Source organism: Lepus europaeus, chromosome 11 (assembly GCF_033115175.1).
Source record: "Lepus europaeus isolate LE1 chromosome 11, mLepTim1.pri, whole genome shotgun sequence".
NCBI lineage: Eukaryota > Metazoa > Chordata > Mammalia > Lagomorpha > Leporidae > Lepus > Lepus europaeus.
In genome coordinates, this window is record NC_084837.1 from 83,677,236 (window position 1) to 83,695,773 (window position 18,538).

An 18,538-nucleotide genomic window follows, 5' to 3' on the forward strand; every position below is an offset into this window, starting at 1 on the left:
AATTTAATCTTGGATGAGAACTCAGAGAGTATAATAAAAAGTTACCATATTTTTTTTAAAGATTTTAATTGAAAGGCAAAGTTGGGGGAGGGGAGAGAAAGAGTGAGAGAGAGAGAGATGGAGGGACAGAGGCCTTCTATCTGCTGGTTCACTCCCCAAATGACCACTGGGTGCTGGACTAGGCCACAGCCAGGAGCCCACAACTGCATCCAGGTAGGGTGACAGGGGCCCAAGCACGTGGGCTATGTTGTACTGCTCTCTGGGGAGCATTAGCAGGGAGCTTGATGGGAAGCTGAGCAGCCAGGATTTAAAATAGCACTCTAATGGGATACCAGAGTCATCAGAGGCAGCGTAACTCCTTGAGCCACAACGCTAATAATTATCAATAATCAATCCTCCAGTTACTGTGTGGTAAGTCAAGCCAGGACACTGAGTTCCTATTTCTGACCAAAATGCACAGAACTGTTGATGGTTAAGTTCATGAAACTGAATTAAGTTCAGTCTGATACTACAGGTGTGACAACAATATATAGATTAAGTTGTTTTCCATAAATCACCTGTTGACAAAAAATACAGTGAGGAACACAGACTTTAAATGATCTACATTTTCATAAGCCTTGTAGATTTGTTCAACTAAACCCTTTTCTGCTTAAATTTTTCTCATAATCAGTGATAACATATCTTAGATGATTCTGCTTCAGGTTGTACCAAATTAGTATTTCTTTAACCTATTAAAAATATTCTCACTGGTAGTTGTTATGCATACAAGCTAACTGTTCAGTGATTTCAAACTCAATATTAACTTCTCAGTGTCCAACAAATGCTCAGCAATGGTAGTAACATCTGTTGACTCATCAAGAGCTGAGGAAAGCACTCACTATCATTTGCTCTCCTTTTTAACTGACTAATGATGATGTTCTGAATGTCCTGAATTCTTTATGTAACTGTTCTCACTGAAAGGCTAATGGCCTTAAACACGTTTATTTTCTCTGTACGCATTTCTTTAGCTGCTGCAATCAGACATGATTCAATTAACACGCTTTGGTAAAAAGGCTTTCCACACATGGCTAACAAATGAGTTACTCAGAAACTTACTTTGGTTGCAGTCTGATTTTTTTTTTCTTGTAAAAAAATTTTGCTGATGAGATATTGTGTGATAAATTTTCTAATTTTTCTGACCATGGCATTCCCAAGATTTGAGAACCACGCAGTGTGTGCTAAACTGGGAAATGTCAACATATACTCTATTACTATAGCACAGCTACAATGTCATCACAAAATAAAATGATTCTCTGCCGTTTAGTAAGGAGATAATCCACATGCCCTCTGCTACAAAACAGTGACATCTGGAGTCCACTACACTCCTCTTGAGTTGACATGGTGGGCATCCACTGGTAATATAAAATACAGAAACGCCACACATATACTTCCAAAACACTTAACTATGATTTTCACTACACTGAGATGCAGCACACAAGCAGTCATACACTCAGAATGAAAATGGCCATGTTCCAATAAAATTCTATCAATAGGCAACAAAAGTTGAATTTCACATTATTTCCTTGTGTTAGAAAACATTATTATTCTTATGATTTTTTTCAGTCATTTAAAACATATAAAATTATTCCCAGATCAAAAGGTGTGCAAAGGGCCGGCGCCGTGGCTCACTAGGCTAATCCTCCGCCTTGCGGCGCCAGCACACCGGGTTCTAGTCCCAGTCGGGGCGCCAGATTCTGTCCCGGCTGCTCCTCTTCCAGTCCAGCTCTCTGCTGTGGCCCGGGAGTGTAGTGGAGGGTGGCCCAAGTGCTTGGGCCTTGCACCCCATGGGAGATCAGGATAAGCACCTGGCTCCTGCCTTCGGATCAGCGCGGTGCTCCGGCCGCAGCATGCCAGTCGCGGCGGCCATTGGAGGGTGAACCAACAGCAAAAGGAAGACCTTTCTCTCTCTCTTTCTCTCACTGTCCACTCTGCCCGTTTAAAAAAAAAAAAAAAAAAAAAGGTGTGCAAAAACAGGCAGGGCACTAGATGTGGTTCACAAGCCAAATTTCACCTACATTTGAATTAAGAGAATACTGCTTGAAATATAATAAAATATTAACCTGTAATATTTCAATTTCTGTAGCTTACTGATATCAGCCAATGATACTGCTAATGTCTTCACTATATAATTTGTTTAGGGGATATTATTCAATCAAGGTACTAGATAAAATAAATACTATTAGTTATATAAATCCAACAACTACATATGATAAACTCAGGAAACTAGAAATAGAGGGAATTTCATATAGAGTATCTGTTAAAGAAAGAATCTATCACTAACATCAACAATCACAATAAGAAACTAGGCGCTTCCTCAGTAAGACTGAGAATGAAGCAAGACATCCATTCTCACCACTCTCATTCAACACTGTATTAGAAACCCTAAGTAATGCAGTAACAGACGAAAATAAAATAAAGGCAGACAAGACTGGGAAAGAAGAAATAAAGCTGCCTTTGTTCACAGATGACATAAATGAAAAATCTCAAAGAATCAATAACAACAAAAAATTGCTGTAACTAACAAATAATTATCAAACAAGGTTTGCAAGACACCAGGTTAATAAATAAGTCAATTTCTTTTTTGTATGCCAACAATAAACAACAGGAATGTGAAATTAAAAACAATAATACTTACATTAGCACTAAGGAAATGAACTAGGTATAAGCAAAATCTAACAAGTACATGATCTACATGAGGAAGAGTATAAAAAGTCTAGTGAAATAAAGTTCTAAATAAATAGATACAGTCCATGTACATAGCTAATGAAGACTGAGTACTATCAAGATATCAGTTCTTCTCAAACTGATTTATAGAATCACTTCAATCCCAATCTAAATCTCAGGAAATTATTAAATGACTACTGAAACACTGATTCTAAAGTTTATATGGAAAGATAAAAGAGTAAATACAATATTGAGGGAAGAGAGTCAGAAGACTGATACTAGCCACCTCCAGAATTTACTGTCAGATTACAAAAATCAAGATAGTATGACACTGGTGAAAGAGTAAACAAACAGAAAAACTTAACAGAAACCCTAGAAACAGACCCAAACAAATTCAGGCAACTGAGCTTTTAAAGAAGTAAAGAGACTTCAATGGTGAAAGGATAGTCTCTTCAATGAATGAAGTGACAAAAGTTGACATTTATATGCAGCAAAAATAAAATATAAATACAAAGGTTACATGTTTCACAAAAGCAATTCAAATTATATCACAGATTTAAATATAAAACACAAAATTATAAATCTCCATGAAGGTAATGGAAGGAAATCTGTATGACCATGAGTTTAGCTATTAAACAGCTACATACTACATGATTCCAATTATATGACATATGACATCCTGAAAAATGCTGTAATTTGGAGAAAGTAAGATCAGTGGTTTACAGCAGGAGTTGGTGGGAGCAGGACACTGCTGAGGGAAAAACAGACAGGCAGAGGATGGATTTGTAGAGCAGTGAAACAATCCTATAAAACACTGTAATGGTGGATACACATTATTACATGAAACTCCTAAGTGTAAATCTATAATGTAAACTATGGACGTTAGGTAGTAATAATGTAGCAATATTAGCTCATCAATTGCAATAAAGGTGCCACACTATTATAGGATATAAGTAATAAAGGAATCTTGGGTATATGCAAACTCCCTACACTTTACAGTCAGTTTTTCCTCTAAATATTAAGCTCCTCAAAAGAAATCTAATTTTGAGGCCGGTGCTGTAGCATAGTGGGTAAAGCCGCCACCTGTAGTGCCAGCATCCCATATGGGTGCCAGTTAGAGTCCCGGCTGCTCCACTTCCGATTCAACTCTCTGCTATGGTCCGTGAAAGCAGTAGAAGATAGCTCAAGACCTTGGGCCCCTGCACCCACATGGGAGAACCAAAAGAAGCACCTGGCTCCTGGCTTCAGATCAGCGCAGCTCCAGCCGCTGCAGCCAACTAAGGAGTGAACCAACAGATGAAAGACCCGTCTCTCTCTCTCTGCCTTTCCTTCTCTCTGTGTGTAACTCTTTCAAGTAAATAAATAAATCTTTAAAAAAAAAAAAAAAGGAAATCTAATTTTAAAAAATACATAACTTACTTTCCTTTGGAACACATAGTTTTATGTAACATGTATGCACTATGTGAAAAAAAAAGGGGGGAGGAGCAGTGCTACGGCATAACGGGTAAAGTCGCCGCCTAAGGTGCCAGCATCCCATATGGGTGCCGGTTCCAGTTCTGGCTGCTCCACTTCCAATCTGGCTCTCTGATATGGCCTGGGAAAGTAGTGGAGGATGGCGTAAGTCCTTGGGCCGCAGCATCTGTGTGGGAGACCCAGAGGAGGCTCCTGGCTCCTGGCTCCTGGCTTTGGATTGGTGCAGCTCGGGCCGTTGCAGCCAAATGGGGAGGGAACCAGCAGATGGAGGACCTCTCTCTCCCTCTCTCTCTCTCCCCTCTCTCTGTGTAACTCTTTCTTTCAAATAAATAAATAAATCTTTTTTTTTTTTAAAAAAAAAGGTAACTGTTAGTTTAGATGAATTTTAAAATACCCTTACAAATAAGGACTCACAAAATACATCACCATTATAATATTAAAGTAAAATGAAGGGTGCATTTAGCCTAGTGCTTAAGATGCTGGTCATGCCGCCCATGTCCCATATTGGAGGGCCTGAGTTCGATTCTTGGTTCCAGCTTCTGACTCCAGCTGTCTGCTACTACGCATCCTGTTAGGCAGCAGTGACAGCTCAAGTAACTGCGTTCTTGCCACTCACGTGGGAGACCTGGATTGTGTTCCTGGCTTCTAGCTTTGGCCCCCTCACCACTCAATGTATTTCAGGAGTGAACAAGTGGATGGGAATACCTCCCTCATTCACCCTCTCTCTGCCTCTCCTTATAATCAATGTAAAAGGAAAAAGAGATTAGTAAAAATTACATCAAAAAACAAAAGTAAAGAGATGATTGATCATACATATAACTAAAAAAGTTTTTCACATTTTGTTTTTAAAATTCTATCTAGGGGTCGGCACCATGGCTCACTTGGTTAATCCTCTGCCTGAGGCGCCAGCACCCCATTTGGACGCTGGTTCTAATCCCAGTTGCTCCTCTTCCAGTCCAGCGCTCTGCTGTGCCCTGGGAAGGCAGTGGAGGATGGCCCAAGTGCTTGGGCCCCTGCACCCTCGTGGGAGACCAGGAGGAGGCACCTGGCTCCTGGCTTCGGATGGGCGCAGTGCCGGGCACAGCGGTCATTTGGGGAGTGAACCAACGGAAGGAAGACCTTTCTCTCTGTCTCTCTCTCACTGTCTATAACTCTACCTGTCAAATAAATTAAAATATATATATAAAAATAATAACAATAATAAAATTCTATCTAATACTGAAATATATAACCAAGAGATTCTGAGGTGACTTTAAAAATTCACAAAAAATGGAATTAAAAATTAAGTTTTTTTTGGTGCAAAAAAGTTTTTGGCTCCTATGCATATGCAGGAGTTTGGCAAAATTTATGAAAAATGTATATTATGAAAAACTATTCAAGCATTTCAAAAAAATTTTACAGCAAAATAAACTTATCTTTTAATTCCATTGTCCATGAAATTCTAGAACCTCCTCATATACTACTTATATATACAAAAGTATACTAATATGATATTAACAGATATATGATACCACTTAAAGAACCATTTTTAAGGTAATGTACAAAGTGTATTATAAATATTATCTGCCTATTTAATTTTTTCAACTTAATATTTTACTTCCTTAACCACATGGTTATTGATAGATCCTAAGCTGGTTATATATGGTACCATGTTAACATTCTGCACATCACTCTTTAAAAAAAAGTCACTGGGGGTCAGTGCTGTGGTGTAGCAGGTTAAGTTGCCACCTGCAGCATCAGCATCCCACATTGGCGCCAGTTTGAGTCCCAGCTGCTCCACTTCCAATTCAGCTCCCTGATAATGCACTTGGGAAAACAAGAGAAGATGGCTCAAATGCTTGGGCCTCTGCACTCATGTGGGACACCCAGATAAAGCTCTTGGCTCCTAGCTTTAGTCTGGCCCAACCAATGGCCATTTAGGTAGTGAACCAGCAGATGGAAAATTTCTCTCCCTCTGTCTCTGCCTCTTCCTCTCTGTAATCCTGCCTTTCAAATAAATAAATAAGTCTTTTTAAAAAAAATTAAGTCATCAAACTTACTGTGATTTAAAAAACCAAAATAAATACCTAAATATTTTTTCAGATACTGCTATATTCTAAACATTCATGTATTAATGATTTAGAACTCAAATCAAGTATGGCCTCCTCTATGATCTTTCCTACATATTTATTTCTGTTGGTTTCCCATGACCAAAAACATGTATACATCCATATTTCTTTATAGTATACCTCAGGGTTTTTGTAATTCACTTTAAAAACAAAACAAACGCCCTGCAAACAGCAAAGAAAGAAGCAAACCACTTCTAACTCCAACAATTGTAATGAGAATTATGAAAGCAAAGACAAGATCTTAATCATCTTTCTATCTTTGGGGCTTTACAACTAAAGTTCAATTCAATTATCCTGTAAGTCTTAGCAAAGAATATACAGTATATCAAACTCAGCAGAATGATTTGTTTATTTTCATAAAGTTGAGTGTTATGAATTCAACACCTTTTAATGATTTCTGATGACTTATTTGACTTATCCTCCCTCTTGCATACCTGGTTATCCCAATATATGAAACTTCCTGCTTGATTTCATTGTTCACCAAAGAAAGCCCAAGGCTGTGAAGTGACAAGGTTATCTCGTGATCGGCCTGTTCCATTTCTTCTGCCTGCAGTGCTTTGGAAACCAAGGCAACATCATCGGTGAAAAGCAAAACCCTCTGGCGCCCATCTAGGAATGATACCCAGTGTATCTGGATGTTTGCATCATAGGGAAACTGTCCACATTCATCCTGGGGAGGAGAAAGACTTTTCATCAAATCACAAATAAGCAAGCTTTGTCATCTGAAGTAGAACTAATTAACTGGAAACATAAGAAAAGTTTAAAGGCACAACTGTAAATTGGAAAATTCTTACCATCAAAATGACATATAATCTATGTTAGCACAAACCCTTTTGTTTTGTTTTGTTTTCAAACAATGACAAGGATTAATGGTACTTAGTCTTTTTGATATCTTAGGTTGAGTCACCTACTCAGCACACAGGAGCAGGAATGAGTATCCTTTGGTGGCACCAATGCCACAGATGATTACTTCCCCCAAAGCTGGAGAACAGAATGACTCAGAAGTTACAGCAAAACAAACTCATGGGTGGCTCCTGGCTAATGTGCACTCTGGGAGGTAGCACATGATGGCTTAAGTAGTTGGGTCCTATCCCCACCCAGGAGACCTGGATTAAGCTCCTGGCTTTAGGCTATTGAAGTTATTTGGGGAGTAAACTAGAAAATAGGTGCTTTGTCAGTCTCTCAACTAAATAATCATAAATAGAATTTTTAAAAAGGAGAAAATTAACCTCAGAAAAGCTTTATTTTTATGTCTTAACAAATATCTATATAAATCACAGTGCCAAACAGTTAACTATGGTGATCAGTTTGTACTAAGCTCCACTAAGAACAGCCTGCTGGGCTGAAGGTTTCACATAGCAACTTAAAAACATAAGGTTTGGGGCCGACACTGTTGTGTAGCGGGTAAAGCCGCCACCTGCAGTGCCAGCATCCCATATGGGCACTGGTTTGAGTCTCGGCTGCTCCACTTCTGATCCAGCTCTCTGCTACGGCCTAGGAAAGCAGTGGAAGATGGCCCAAGTCCTTAGGCCGCTGCACCTGTGGGAGAGATCTGGAAGAAGCTCCTGGCTCCTGGATTCAGATTGGTGAAGCTCTGGCCATTGCAGCCATCAGGAGAGTGAAACAGAGGATAGAAGACACCTCTCTCACTCTCTACCTCAGCCTCTCCGTAACTCTTTTAAATAAAAAAAAAAAAAAAACTTAAAAAAAAACAAGGCTCAATTGGGCCAATGTTTTCAGAGACTATTTTACAACTTGTTCTGGGCTTAACACAAATTCAACAACTGTTCATTTCACTAGGCAGTCAAGTACCTACTATGTACAGTTAATCTCATGGGTTCTTAAAAAAAGAAAACAAACAGAATGCTAACAGGGATTTATGAACAGTTAAGTTTTTCTTTGTTACTTGAAATCTATTATTACTTTTAAGGTATATTGTATGTAACAATAACTTATTCATATTTTTTATTCTAATATGCAATCCTATTAAATAGATGAATTGTTTACCTGAAAACTATAAAATGTATTATGCAAATTGGTTGAAACTCAGTTATTTTTTCCCATACACTCTGATTCTACTTGTTTTTCATTTACTTGATAGGTTAAAAGTTGATTAAGATATGTTAAAATATCCCCAGGCAACTGTTTTCCAGTTAACTTCCAACATTTTAAGTTTTATATTAGGAAGCAATGTTAATCATTACCTAAATGTTTATGGTTCTCACTCCTTTACCATAGTATCATAATCTACTTAACAGTTTTCCTTTGACTTACAGTTCTTCAGAAATTAAATTATAAATACATTATTTCCATCGAGCCATACAATGTTGGTATTTACAATCTATAATTTAAAGTAAAAAAACAACTTATTCTGAAGTATTTCTGATTCATTTTTAGTTCAGTAAGGACAAAAAGGATTTGGTAAAGCCCATTTGTCTACTTCCCTCAAAATCAGGTGCCTCGAATAGCATTCATTCACATGAAACGATACCTTTAACAGATCCTGTTCCCCGACATTTGCAGCGTATCTCCACGTAAGTTTCCTAGTACCAGTAGGATCCGCCCAGGCAAAAAGTCGTGCTTGTCTAGGTAGCAATACCACTTCTTCCTGTGACCCACTAAAACACAGGGAACAGGGCAAAGATTAGACCACCTTTGCCTTGGGAAACCCACCCCTCTAGTTTACTGACGAAAGGACTGGCACAAACCACTACAATGTTGCCTTAACTCTGCCTAACAATCAGCATCCTAAAATGCCCAAACAATCAATAGTTTTGAAGCTTGGAGAGAAAGATCTATTGGCTTTTCTTAAACTGCAGTACAATCTAAACTGATCCAAGCAGAATCATACCAACAGAGTATCTTTAAGTTAAATAGATTGGTGCACAGTGTCAACCTATAGAAAGGCTATAAACAGTAAATGTTTAGTAGCAGAAGACTTTATTCAGTGCTCAAGCTTAAGCTTTAAAAAAAAAAAAAAAGATTATTTATTTGAAATTTAAGAGTTACAGAGAGACAGAGAGAGAGAGAACTTCCATCCACTAGATCACTCTCCAGAAGGCCTCAATGGCCAGGGCTGGCCAGGCTGAAGCTAGAAGCCAGGAGCTTCATCTGGGTCTCCCATGTGGGTGGCAGGGGTCCAAACACTTGGGCCATCTTCCACTGCTTTTCCCAGGCCATTAGCAGGGAGCTGGATTGGAAATGGAGCAGCCGGGACATAAACCAGCACCCATATGGGATGCAGGTGATACAGGTGACGGCTTTACCCACTGCGTCACATCTCTGGCCCCCAAGTTTAAACTCTTTAATCAAATGCAATACATGAGATATATTATTAGTCTCAGGAAAAAAAAAAAAAAAAAAAAGGTGCCCACCACTACTGCTCCTTTTAGTCAATGGACCAGCAGCACTGGCATAACTTTGGGAAATGTCCAAAACCTATTCAATCAGAATCTGAATCGTAACAAGATTCCCAGTATTCCAACAAGATTTAAATCCTAGACTGCTTTTAAATCTCACTGGATTCAAGCCAAGAGAGTTAAAAATAGGAAACTCTCCACGAAATTTATACATTTGACATTTTTATTCACAAATCTACATATAAATATTCATGTGTATAAAATTAAGAGCTTAAAACTATCAGTTACACCATTAATAATAGCATAATGCAAGCCAAATGATGACAAAGGCAAGAACAGAATTCGTATCCAGCTGTACTATACATTCAACATTATCCTCCTCCTTTCCTTATATGTAACCTTTTACTACACCTAACAACAGCAAAAAAAAAAGACAGGTAAGGATTCACAGGGAACAGTTCACTGAGAATTAGCAGAGCACGAAAGCAAAGGTAATGCCAAACAGGCTCAGAGAATTTTCTCTGCAATTATGAAATTGAAAAAGCTGCAAAAGCCCAAAGATTTTTAAGTTTTGCATTAAAAGTAATCTGGCAGCAACACCTGATCTGTGATGCAGATCTAAATAGTTTCTATTTATTCCACTTGGTATGAAAATTCACAAGTTTTGCTATGGAAAAGTAATGTGTTCGATTTTAGAATATCATCTCAAAATCTGTCAGGGTACCAGTAATAAACAGTTTACAATCCATACTACTTGACTAAAATCTATAAATATCTACAATGAGAAACTCAAGTGTTTCCCAGAAGGGACTGATCAATAACAGCAAGTCCAATTCTCCATTAACCCTTTGCTCATACCTCTGTTTATAAATGAGAACGTCCCACTGTGTATGGTTCATTATCAGGGCAGGTGCAGATCCTTCATGGTAATCAGAAAAAGTTATGACAGTTGAATGCTCAGCAGTATTTACATCCACCAAGATACCTCCATTCTATTGTAGGAAAAGAAACACGATGTTTGGTGTACTGATTTTTACATACGGAATATCATTTAAGAAAACACAAAAGCTTTGGCTTCTTCAATTCTTACTGAAAAAATTGGCTCTAAGCTACTAAAAATACAAAAATGGCATTATATGTTGTTATAGCAGCACTAAAGTGATAACAGATTTTTATAGCATAGTTTAAGTATTTTAGAGCAAATTTTAAAAATCAAAGACACCTTATTTTAAAACACGAAAACTCACCAGATCTTCCAAGCTCAATAAAGTGCCATTGTCCTGTCGGTTATAGAAGAATGGTTTGGAAGATCCTTCACAGCCCACCACTCTCACACAAAGTTTACCTGACAAATTTTCAGGCCAAAATGGAAGGCACTGGAAAAACAAAACTTAGCATCAGTCTTAAAACAAATACTGAAGGCAACATCTTAAATAAACCCATATTTAACATTGGCACCAAAAAAAAAAATATTGAGATATAAAACACACTGGCTAATTAATTTTTCGGTTATAAATTTGATCTTAATTCAATCATCACTGTCTTAAAATACTCCCTTCATACGTTGCATTAAGATTAGTGACAATATAGTGACTGTGAAATCAATGAAAGAAATTTCACCTGAAGAATAGAGAGACTTTAATTTTTAGATATTTATGATATGGTTACTATCTGAGAAACTAAAGGAAATATGTTGTTTTAAAAACCCTCAGGGCTGGCACCGTGGCTCACTCGGTTAATCCTCCGCCTGCCATGCCAACATCCCATATGGACACCAGGTTCTAGTCCCAGCTGCCCCTCTTCCAGTCCAGCTCTCTACTGTGGCCCAGGAGGGCAGTGGAGGATGGCCCAAGTGCTTGGGCCCCTGCACCCGCGTGGGAGACCAGGAAGAAGCACTGGCTCCTGGCTTCGGATCGGCGCAGAGCCAGCAAGCCGTAGTAGCCATTTGGAGAGTGAACCAACGGAAGGAAGACCTTTGTCTCTCTCTTTCACTGTCTATAACTCTTCCATGTCAAATAATAATAATAAAAAAAAAAACCTCAAATACCTTGCATATTCAGAAACTATAATCCTGATTTGCTTTTATACAGATTCCATATTAATTCATTAATGCACAGTGAATTTTTTCACAAAGTATCTTATCTTAGATAAACCAGAAAGGCCAATGAAGAAGGAAGCAAGGATATCAAGGACCTTGTCATTAAGTACTGAAACTACTTTCTTTGCGTTTGATCTTCATCAAACTATATCTGATAGGACTTCAAAAAGCCTGTAGAAAAATGGAATTGAAATAAAAATTTGGGGCTAGTGTTGTGGTGTAACAGGTAAAGCCACCACCTACAGTGCTGGAATCCCATATGGGTGCCAGTTTGAGTCCTGGCTGCTCCACTTCCGATCCAGCTCTCTGCTATGGCCTGGGAAAGCAGTAGAGGATGGATGCCCACATGGGAGACCCAGAAGCAGCTCCTGGCTCTGGATCATCGCAGCTCCAGTCACTGCGACCAACTGGGGAGTGAACCAGTGGATAGAAGACCTCTCTCTCTCTCTCTTTCTCTCTCTTTCTCTCTCTCTGCCTTTCCTTCTCTCTGTGTGTATAACTCTTTCAAATAAATAAATACATCTTTAAAAAATAAAAGAGGCCGGCGCCGCGGCTCACTAGGCTAATCCTCCGCCTTGCGGCGCCGGCATACCGGGTTCTAGTCCCGGTCGGGGCACCGATCCTGTCCCGGTTGCCCCTCTTCCAGGCCAGCTCTCTGCTGTGGCCAGGGAGTGCAGTGGAGGATGGCCCAAGTACTTGGGCCCTGCACCCCATGGGAGACCAGGAAAAGCACCTGGCTCCTGCCATCGGAACAGCGTGGTGCGCCGGCCGCAGCATGCTACCACGGCGGCCATTGGAGGGTGAACCAACGGCAAAAGGAAGACCTTTCTCTCTGTCTCTCTCTCACTGTCCACTCTGCCTGTCAAAATAAATAAATAAATAAGAAAGATAAATTTATTTCTGTGCTAAAAACCAGTTTTTTCAAAACGTGGTTTTTTTTCAAACACTTTTCAAGTACCATCATACTGATTTGAGCTTCAGTTTTATTATCTGTGAAACTAGTTTCAGTTCCTAAGACAAATTGGCCTTATTTTATAAAACACTGGGGTAAATTTCATTTCTGAATAAAAACACTATTGTTATCAAGCCCACATCAAAGGCAGTAAGCACGCATCTGTCATGGAGATCACCCTAGGCACCTTTAAATAGCCATGCCTCTTAGAGCTCTCAGTCTGCATTGTGATTAGAATCCTTCCTTTTGAGTCTTTTGCTAAGTATTGTTTTTTTAAAAAGGCTTAGAAACCTTTCTTTTTTTAAGATACACTGCAGAATGGAAAAATGAACTTCGGCTATCCTGAAAGTCAGCTGGTCTGCTTGAAATCTTAAGTCACGCATTCAGGCTTACCTTTGTACCTGTCCTTTTCCCCACTGTCTCCCTCATTCTTGTCACCTCTTCTAATTTTTTTAAAGGTTTATTTATTTATTTGAAAGGCAGAGTTACAGAGACAGACGGAGCGTAAGAGAGATCTTCCAACTGCTGGTTCATTCCCTCAATGGCCACAAGGGTCGGAACTGGGTCGATCCAAAGTCAGGAGCCAGGAGCTTCTTGCCAGTCTACCATGTGGGCGCAGGAGCCCAAGCACCTGGGCCATCTTCCACTGCTTTTCCAGGTGCATTAGGGAGCTGGATCAGAAGTGGAGCAGCCGGGACTCAAACGGGTGCCCATATGGGATGCTGGCACTGCAGGTGGAGGCTTTACCCGCTAAGCCATAGTGCTGGCCCACCTCTTTGAATCTTAAGGAGCCTGCAAAGTTAGTTCAAATCCTGCTTTTCCTTTACAACTTTTCCTTTTCATCTAGATCACTATGATCACAACTACCTATGTTAGCAAGAGGGGTGAATTTTAATTTTCAAGGCAACTTCCAGCTCACCTATTTAAAAATTCTATATTCCCTGAAATTTAGTATATACTATCTTTTGTTCCAAGTATTAATCTATAGCAGGGGTGGAGAACCTTTTATTCTGCCATGGGCCATTTGGATATTTGTAACATTATTCATGGGCCATACAAAATTATCAACTTAAAAATCAGCCTGCTCTAGATGCACTGAATTTTGAGTCCCACCCTTATTTGTCTCGGCAGGGCCAGACCATGTATCTCACAGGCCATATCACAAGCTGAAAGTTCTCTACTCCTGCTCTGTATGAATGAGTCCTGGGCTTCCTCCACAAGATTAAAGCTTCTCGAACATAGTTGCATAATCTTGACACCTGGGACAATACACAGCACATAATCTCTATGTATTTCTCATAGTTTATATCCACATTCTGCATATACAGGAAGAGCTTAAGAATGACCATCAATCAGCTGGACTGGGACAGGGGTAAATACCAAAAATTTTTCCCTTTTTAACATATGTTTACTGTACAAAAGAAAAATCTTTCAAAGTTGCCTATAGTATTTTAATACAAAAATATGACAGCAAGGGAATATGACAAAGAGGCATGGGAAATTCTTACTTATAAGTCAAAATTTATTTGTTTACCTTAGGAAGAAGTTATATTAAAGGAAAATCTTACCTCTGAAGAAGCAATATAATTCCATTTATTAGTTGGCATTGAGCCATCAGATGCAATTTCACCAACTTCTAGTTCTAATGATGACTTGTTTGTAATGGTACAAAAGGGAGTAAGAGTAACTATTCGTGAAAGATTAAAACTGCTCATTTTGATGCTAACACCAACCTGTGGAAAGTAAACAAACTTATTTTCCAGTACTTTATTCAATCTCTTTGAAATATATACACACACTCTCATTCCATACAAATACAAAACATTTTAAAATAAGAACTCTTAAAGTAATTACTATTAGCTATACTCCAATGCTGATGATCTTCTTAAGAAGAAGAAAATTTAGGTTCCTTAGTTGACTCCATCAGAAACCAATTCAAGAATTAACAGTTCTTTAATCAATGACGACTTGTAATAAGATTTGTCTAGTATGCTTGTTAACATACTGAATAAGCTGTCAAATAATCAGCATGGAGTTTCAAGTTTTACTGCTTTATTATATGTTATTAATAAAGTAACAATTCTGAAGCAGTAATATAATAAAATAGTTCAATTAATATCTCTTATTCAAATTTTCTCAATATTCACATTTAAGATTTAAGAAATGTCTGGCAAAGGATAGTATTGAATGAAGGCTCTAGTAAATTGTGAATATTTACCAAGTTTCTCACTTGGAAGGATTCAACTTACAGTCTTAAATTTTGACAAACTCAGGTTTTACTTTCATACCAGTAGTCACAGAAATTTACAGAGACAGCCCCAATATGATACTTCTGTACTCTTTAGGAATCAATTGGCATACTGAACTATACAAAAGATGAACACAGTCAAAGGCAAACAAACCAGCACACTTACCAGGTAGTCCATATTGTTGGCAGGACACTTCACACACCCATAACTTCCTACTGTATCCAATGAGAAGCTATTGGACCAGGCACTGGTTGAAATTTTTAACTGTACCTATACCAGAAAACACATATCACTATATAAGAAATCGAGAAGAAATTAACTATATCTGATTCAAGGGTATAAGACTACTGGAAATGTCTTTAGTATCATGGGACATAGAAACAATATAATCAAAGTCACACTGCCAATGGGACAGACAACTCCAGAAAACGCTAGGGGACAGTATGACAAAAGCATAGCAATGATCTTCTTGTTCACCTGCACAATGAGTACAGCGCATTTAATGAGACCCTGGGTTGTTCTTATAAAGAATTATACTTCAAAATGATATTTCTGTGTTAGGCTTATGATACATGGACCACACATTCTTGAAGTTTTAACACACACAGAATTTACATCTTCAACATTATTCAGCAGACACCAAATGAAAGGTATTGTGATAGGGAGGCTGAAAGAATACAGGGCAGTTTCTTTTCTTCACAAGCTTCCAACTAAACACAGAGATTAAGAAATACATATTTACAATTAGGGAAACAATGATTCCAGGTTTCTAGATTAGGAATTTATCTAACTTGTTAAGTGAATAAAAACGTACCTTATTTTTACTAAAAATGTTTTTCTTTTTGAAAGAGAATAAAATAATATCCCTAAAATCAGCTGGATGCTTCACATGAGTATCTTCTGAACGATACTGGAGAACCCGAGAAGTCTTGTTGATTAGCCAATAGGGACTAAAGACAGACAGCACCATCCGGCTGCCAATTCGCCTGACATGTATTGACAGGTCAATGGTCATCGGTTCCGTGGTATCAGAAGAAAAGCACACGAGGAAGAATTCTGGAAGTGCATCACTTATGCGGAAATGTCCGTTCCAGTTTTTGCCCTGGTACTTCATTAGGACTAATTCCATTATTTCTCCATTGATTCTTGAATGTAGAACATCAGCAGTACTGCCTTCCGCTAGTTCATGAGTTTCTGCTGTTCCCTAAAAACAAAAACTAGGTTTGCTTAGTGACATTTTTATGATCTCTTAAGTAGAAAAATCCATATTATACACAAATACTAAATAACCAGACACAGGTTAACTACTAATTCTTCAATGACCATGTTTAGATATTACTAACATCCAGGACTATCAGCTAAAAAGAAAAGACACCAGACCGAAGTCACAGGCAGACACTATCTTTGGGCTACTAGTAGGCCAACAGTTCCAAGTTTCAGGGTAAAAATAAAATCAGATTTAAACCAAGAGGCAAACTGGGTTCAGGAATCCTGGCTGCTACCCATTTGAGCTATGTCATTAAAGAAGCCACAAAACTGGCTGGGCTTCAGTCTCATCCTCTACTCACATACCACGCAAGTGGCTCCCATAAGAATGTAATAACCAAAGTGAAGCCAAACTATGATGACAAACTAAGTAAGGTGTAATTATTTTATAAGTGGGTAACAGCAACATATGAACCAGTCTTCTTTACTGTAAGAAGCACTATTTATTTAATTTAACCAATTTGTATCTCCTCAACTAAGGAATGGCTCATTGTTAGATAAAGAAGAGAATGAATCTAGGTTTCCAAATACTTCTGTATTTTAAAATATCATAGTATGTAAAAATTAAAAAATAATTATCATATCCAATTATTCAAAAGAGTTCCTTATTGTTTTTGAAGACAGTAATTTATTTTCAATAGAATTTTAGGTCAAATAATCTTAATAATAATTTTATAGCAAGAACTTTAAAATGAAATATTTTTAATGTTATTTTACATTAACTAATGGAATTTTGCTCAATAAAGAGATGATTATGAGTCTTAATTCACGTCAGATGCAGCAGAGAAAAGTGATATATATCAAGGAGCCAAACAACCTTGGAACCACGGGCCATTTAATGTCTCTGTGACTTAGGTTCTGCCTATGTAAAGTGAATCTAGCAATAGAACCTACCTTCCTGGAGGTTTCTGTGAGGATTGGAAGTGTTAATATAAGAAAAAAACATGGCACAGTGCCTGGCACAGCAGATGCTATGTATATTTTCGTCATCACGATTAATAAAACACTATAAGTATGGTATATAGAAAAAATGATGGGAACTAAAAATACCTTAAAACAAAACTAGAATTCACTCTGTGCAGGAATAAAAATCAAACAATATGCAAGAGATGTACCTCAAGTAAGTATCTTAGAGAATATGGGAGAAGATTCCGCAGAGTGAGAGGAGGATAAAGATGAATAATGTAAGCTGGATCCCAGTCTTCCCCACGTGGACAGATATAGCTTAATTCATCCGGCAGAGCAACCGTATTCACCACGAGAGGCAAGAAGTTGACTTCTGTTGATGGACACTGCAACATGCACCTGACCTCCCTGCTCCTGTGGAGTTCTTCCTTCCAGGAAATGTAAGTGGTGGATTCTTTGTACTGATGCTCTAAGAACCCAGCAGGTTTGATAAACAACTGACACCTTCAGAAAAAGAGAACCACAGCAGGTAGAGGGGGTTGTTTTAACCAAGAACTTTAAAAAAAAAAGTGCATTAAATCATCTTGACAACACTGCAGAGTGGGTACTAGTATTCCTGGCTTTCCTGATGAGATAACCATGTCTAAAAAAGGTTAAGAAACTTGCCCAGGCCGGAGCTGTGGTACAGCTAAGCCACCACCTGCCATATGGGTGCCAGTTAGAAACTCGGCTGCTCCACTTCCTATCCAACGCCCTGCCAATGCCCCTGGGAAAGCAGTGGAAGATGGCCCAAGTGCGTGGCCCATGCAGCCATGTGGGAGACCCTGAAAAAGTTCCTGGCTCCTGGCTTTGGATTGGCACAGTCCCATCCATTACAGCCACTTGCTGAGTGAACCGGAGGATGGAAGATCTCTCTCTCTCTCTCTCTCTCTCTCTCTCTCTCCCTCTCCCTCTCAACCCCTCTCCCTCTCTGTAACTTTGCCTTTTAAAATAAATAAAACAAATAAAAACAAATCTGAAAAACAAACTTCCCAAAGTCACATAACTAACTCATGAAGGAATTTTGTAGAAAAAAATTCCAAAACAAGAAAAAACTTTTAAAACACTTTTCATTTCAAATACAAGACAATCTAATAAATAAGAGTTTAAAAAAGAAAACTCTAAAATAGCAAATATACAGTAAGTACTTTTCATTTGGTAAGTTCGATGTTAATATAAATTTTCCATTACTCTTTAAGAGTAATAGATCTAGGCCGGCGCCATGGCTCAACAGGCTAATCCTCCGCCTAGGGGCACCGGCACACTGGGTTCTAGTCCCGGTCGGGGCGCTGGATTCTATCCCGGTTGCCCCTCTTCCAGGCCAGCTCTCTGCTGTGGCCCGGGAGTGCAGTGGAGGATGGCCCAAGTGCTTGGGCCCTGCACCT

The 18,538-nt window shown here is 38.6% G+C and overlaps 1 protein-coding gene across 2 annotated transcripts in view; it reads right to left on the minus strand.

Moving 5' to 3' along the window:
• Window positions 1-18,538, minus strand: part of VPS13C (vacuolar protein sorting 13 homolog C) — a 197,979-nt gene that overhangs the window by 35,097 nt on the left and 144,344 nt on the right. For both annotated transcript variants that reach the window (XR_009867321.1, XM_062206048.1), the window contains exons 58-65: window positions 17,324-17,618; window positions 15,757-16,146; window positions 15,108-15,212; window positions 14,262-14,426; window positions 10,891-11,019; window positions 10,502-10,635; window positions 8,776-8,902; window positions 6,719-6,954 (exon numbers count right to left, since the gene is read on the minus strand). Coding sequence is in view for 1 of the 2 variants with exons in the window: in XM_062206048.1 (XP_062062032.1) it covers window positions 6,719-6,954; window positions 8,776-8,902; window positions 10,502-10,635; window positions 10,891-11,019; window positions 14,262-14,426; window positions 15,108-15,212; window positions 15,757-16,146; window positions 17,324-17,618 (1,581 nt within the window). In the remaining variant the exon portion in view is untranslated. The remainder of the gene's footprint in view (window positions 1-6,718; window positions 6,955-8,775; window positions 8,903-10,501; window positions 10,636-10,890; window positions 11,020-14,261; window positions 14,427-15,107; window positions 15,213-15,756; window positions 16,147-17,323; window positions 17,619-18,538) is intronic.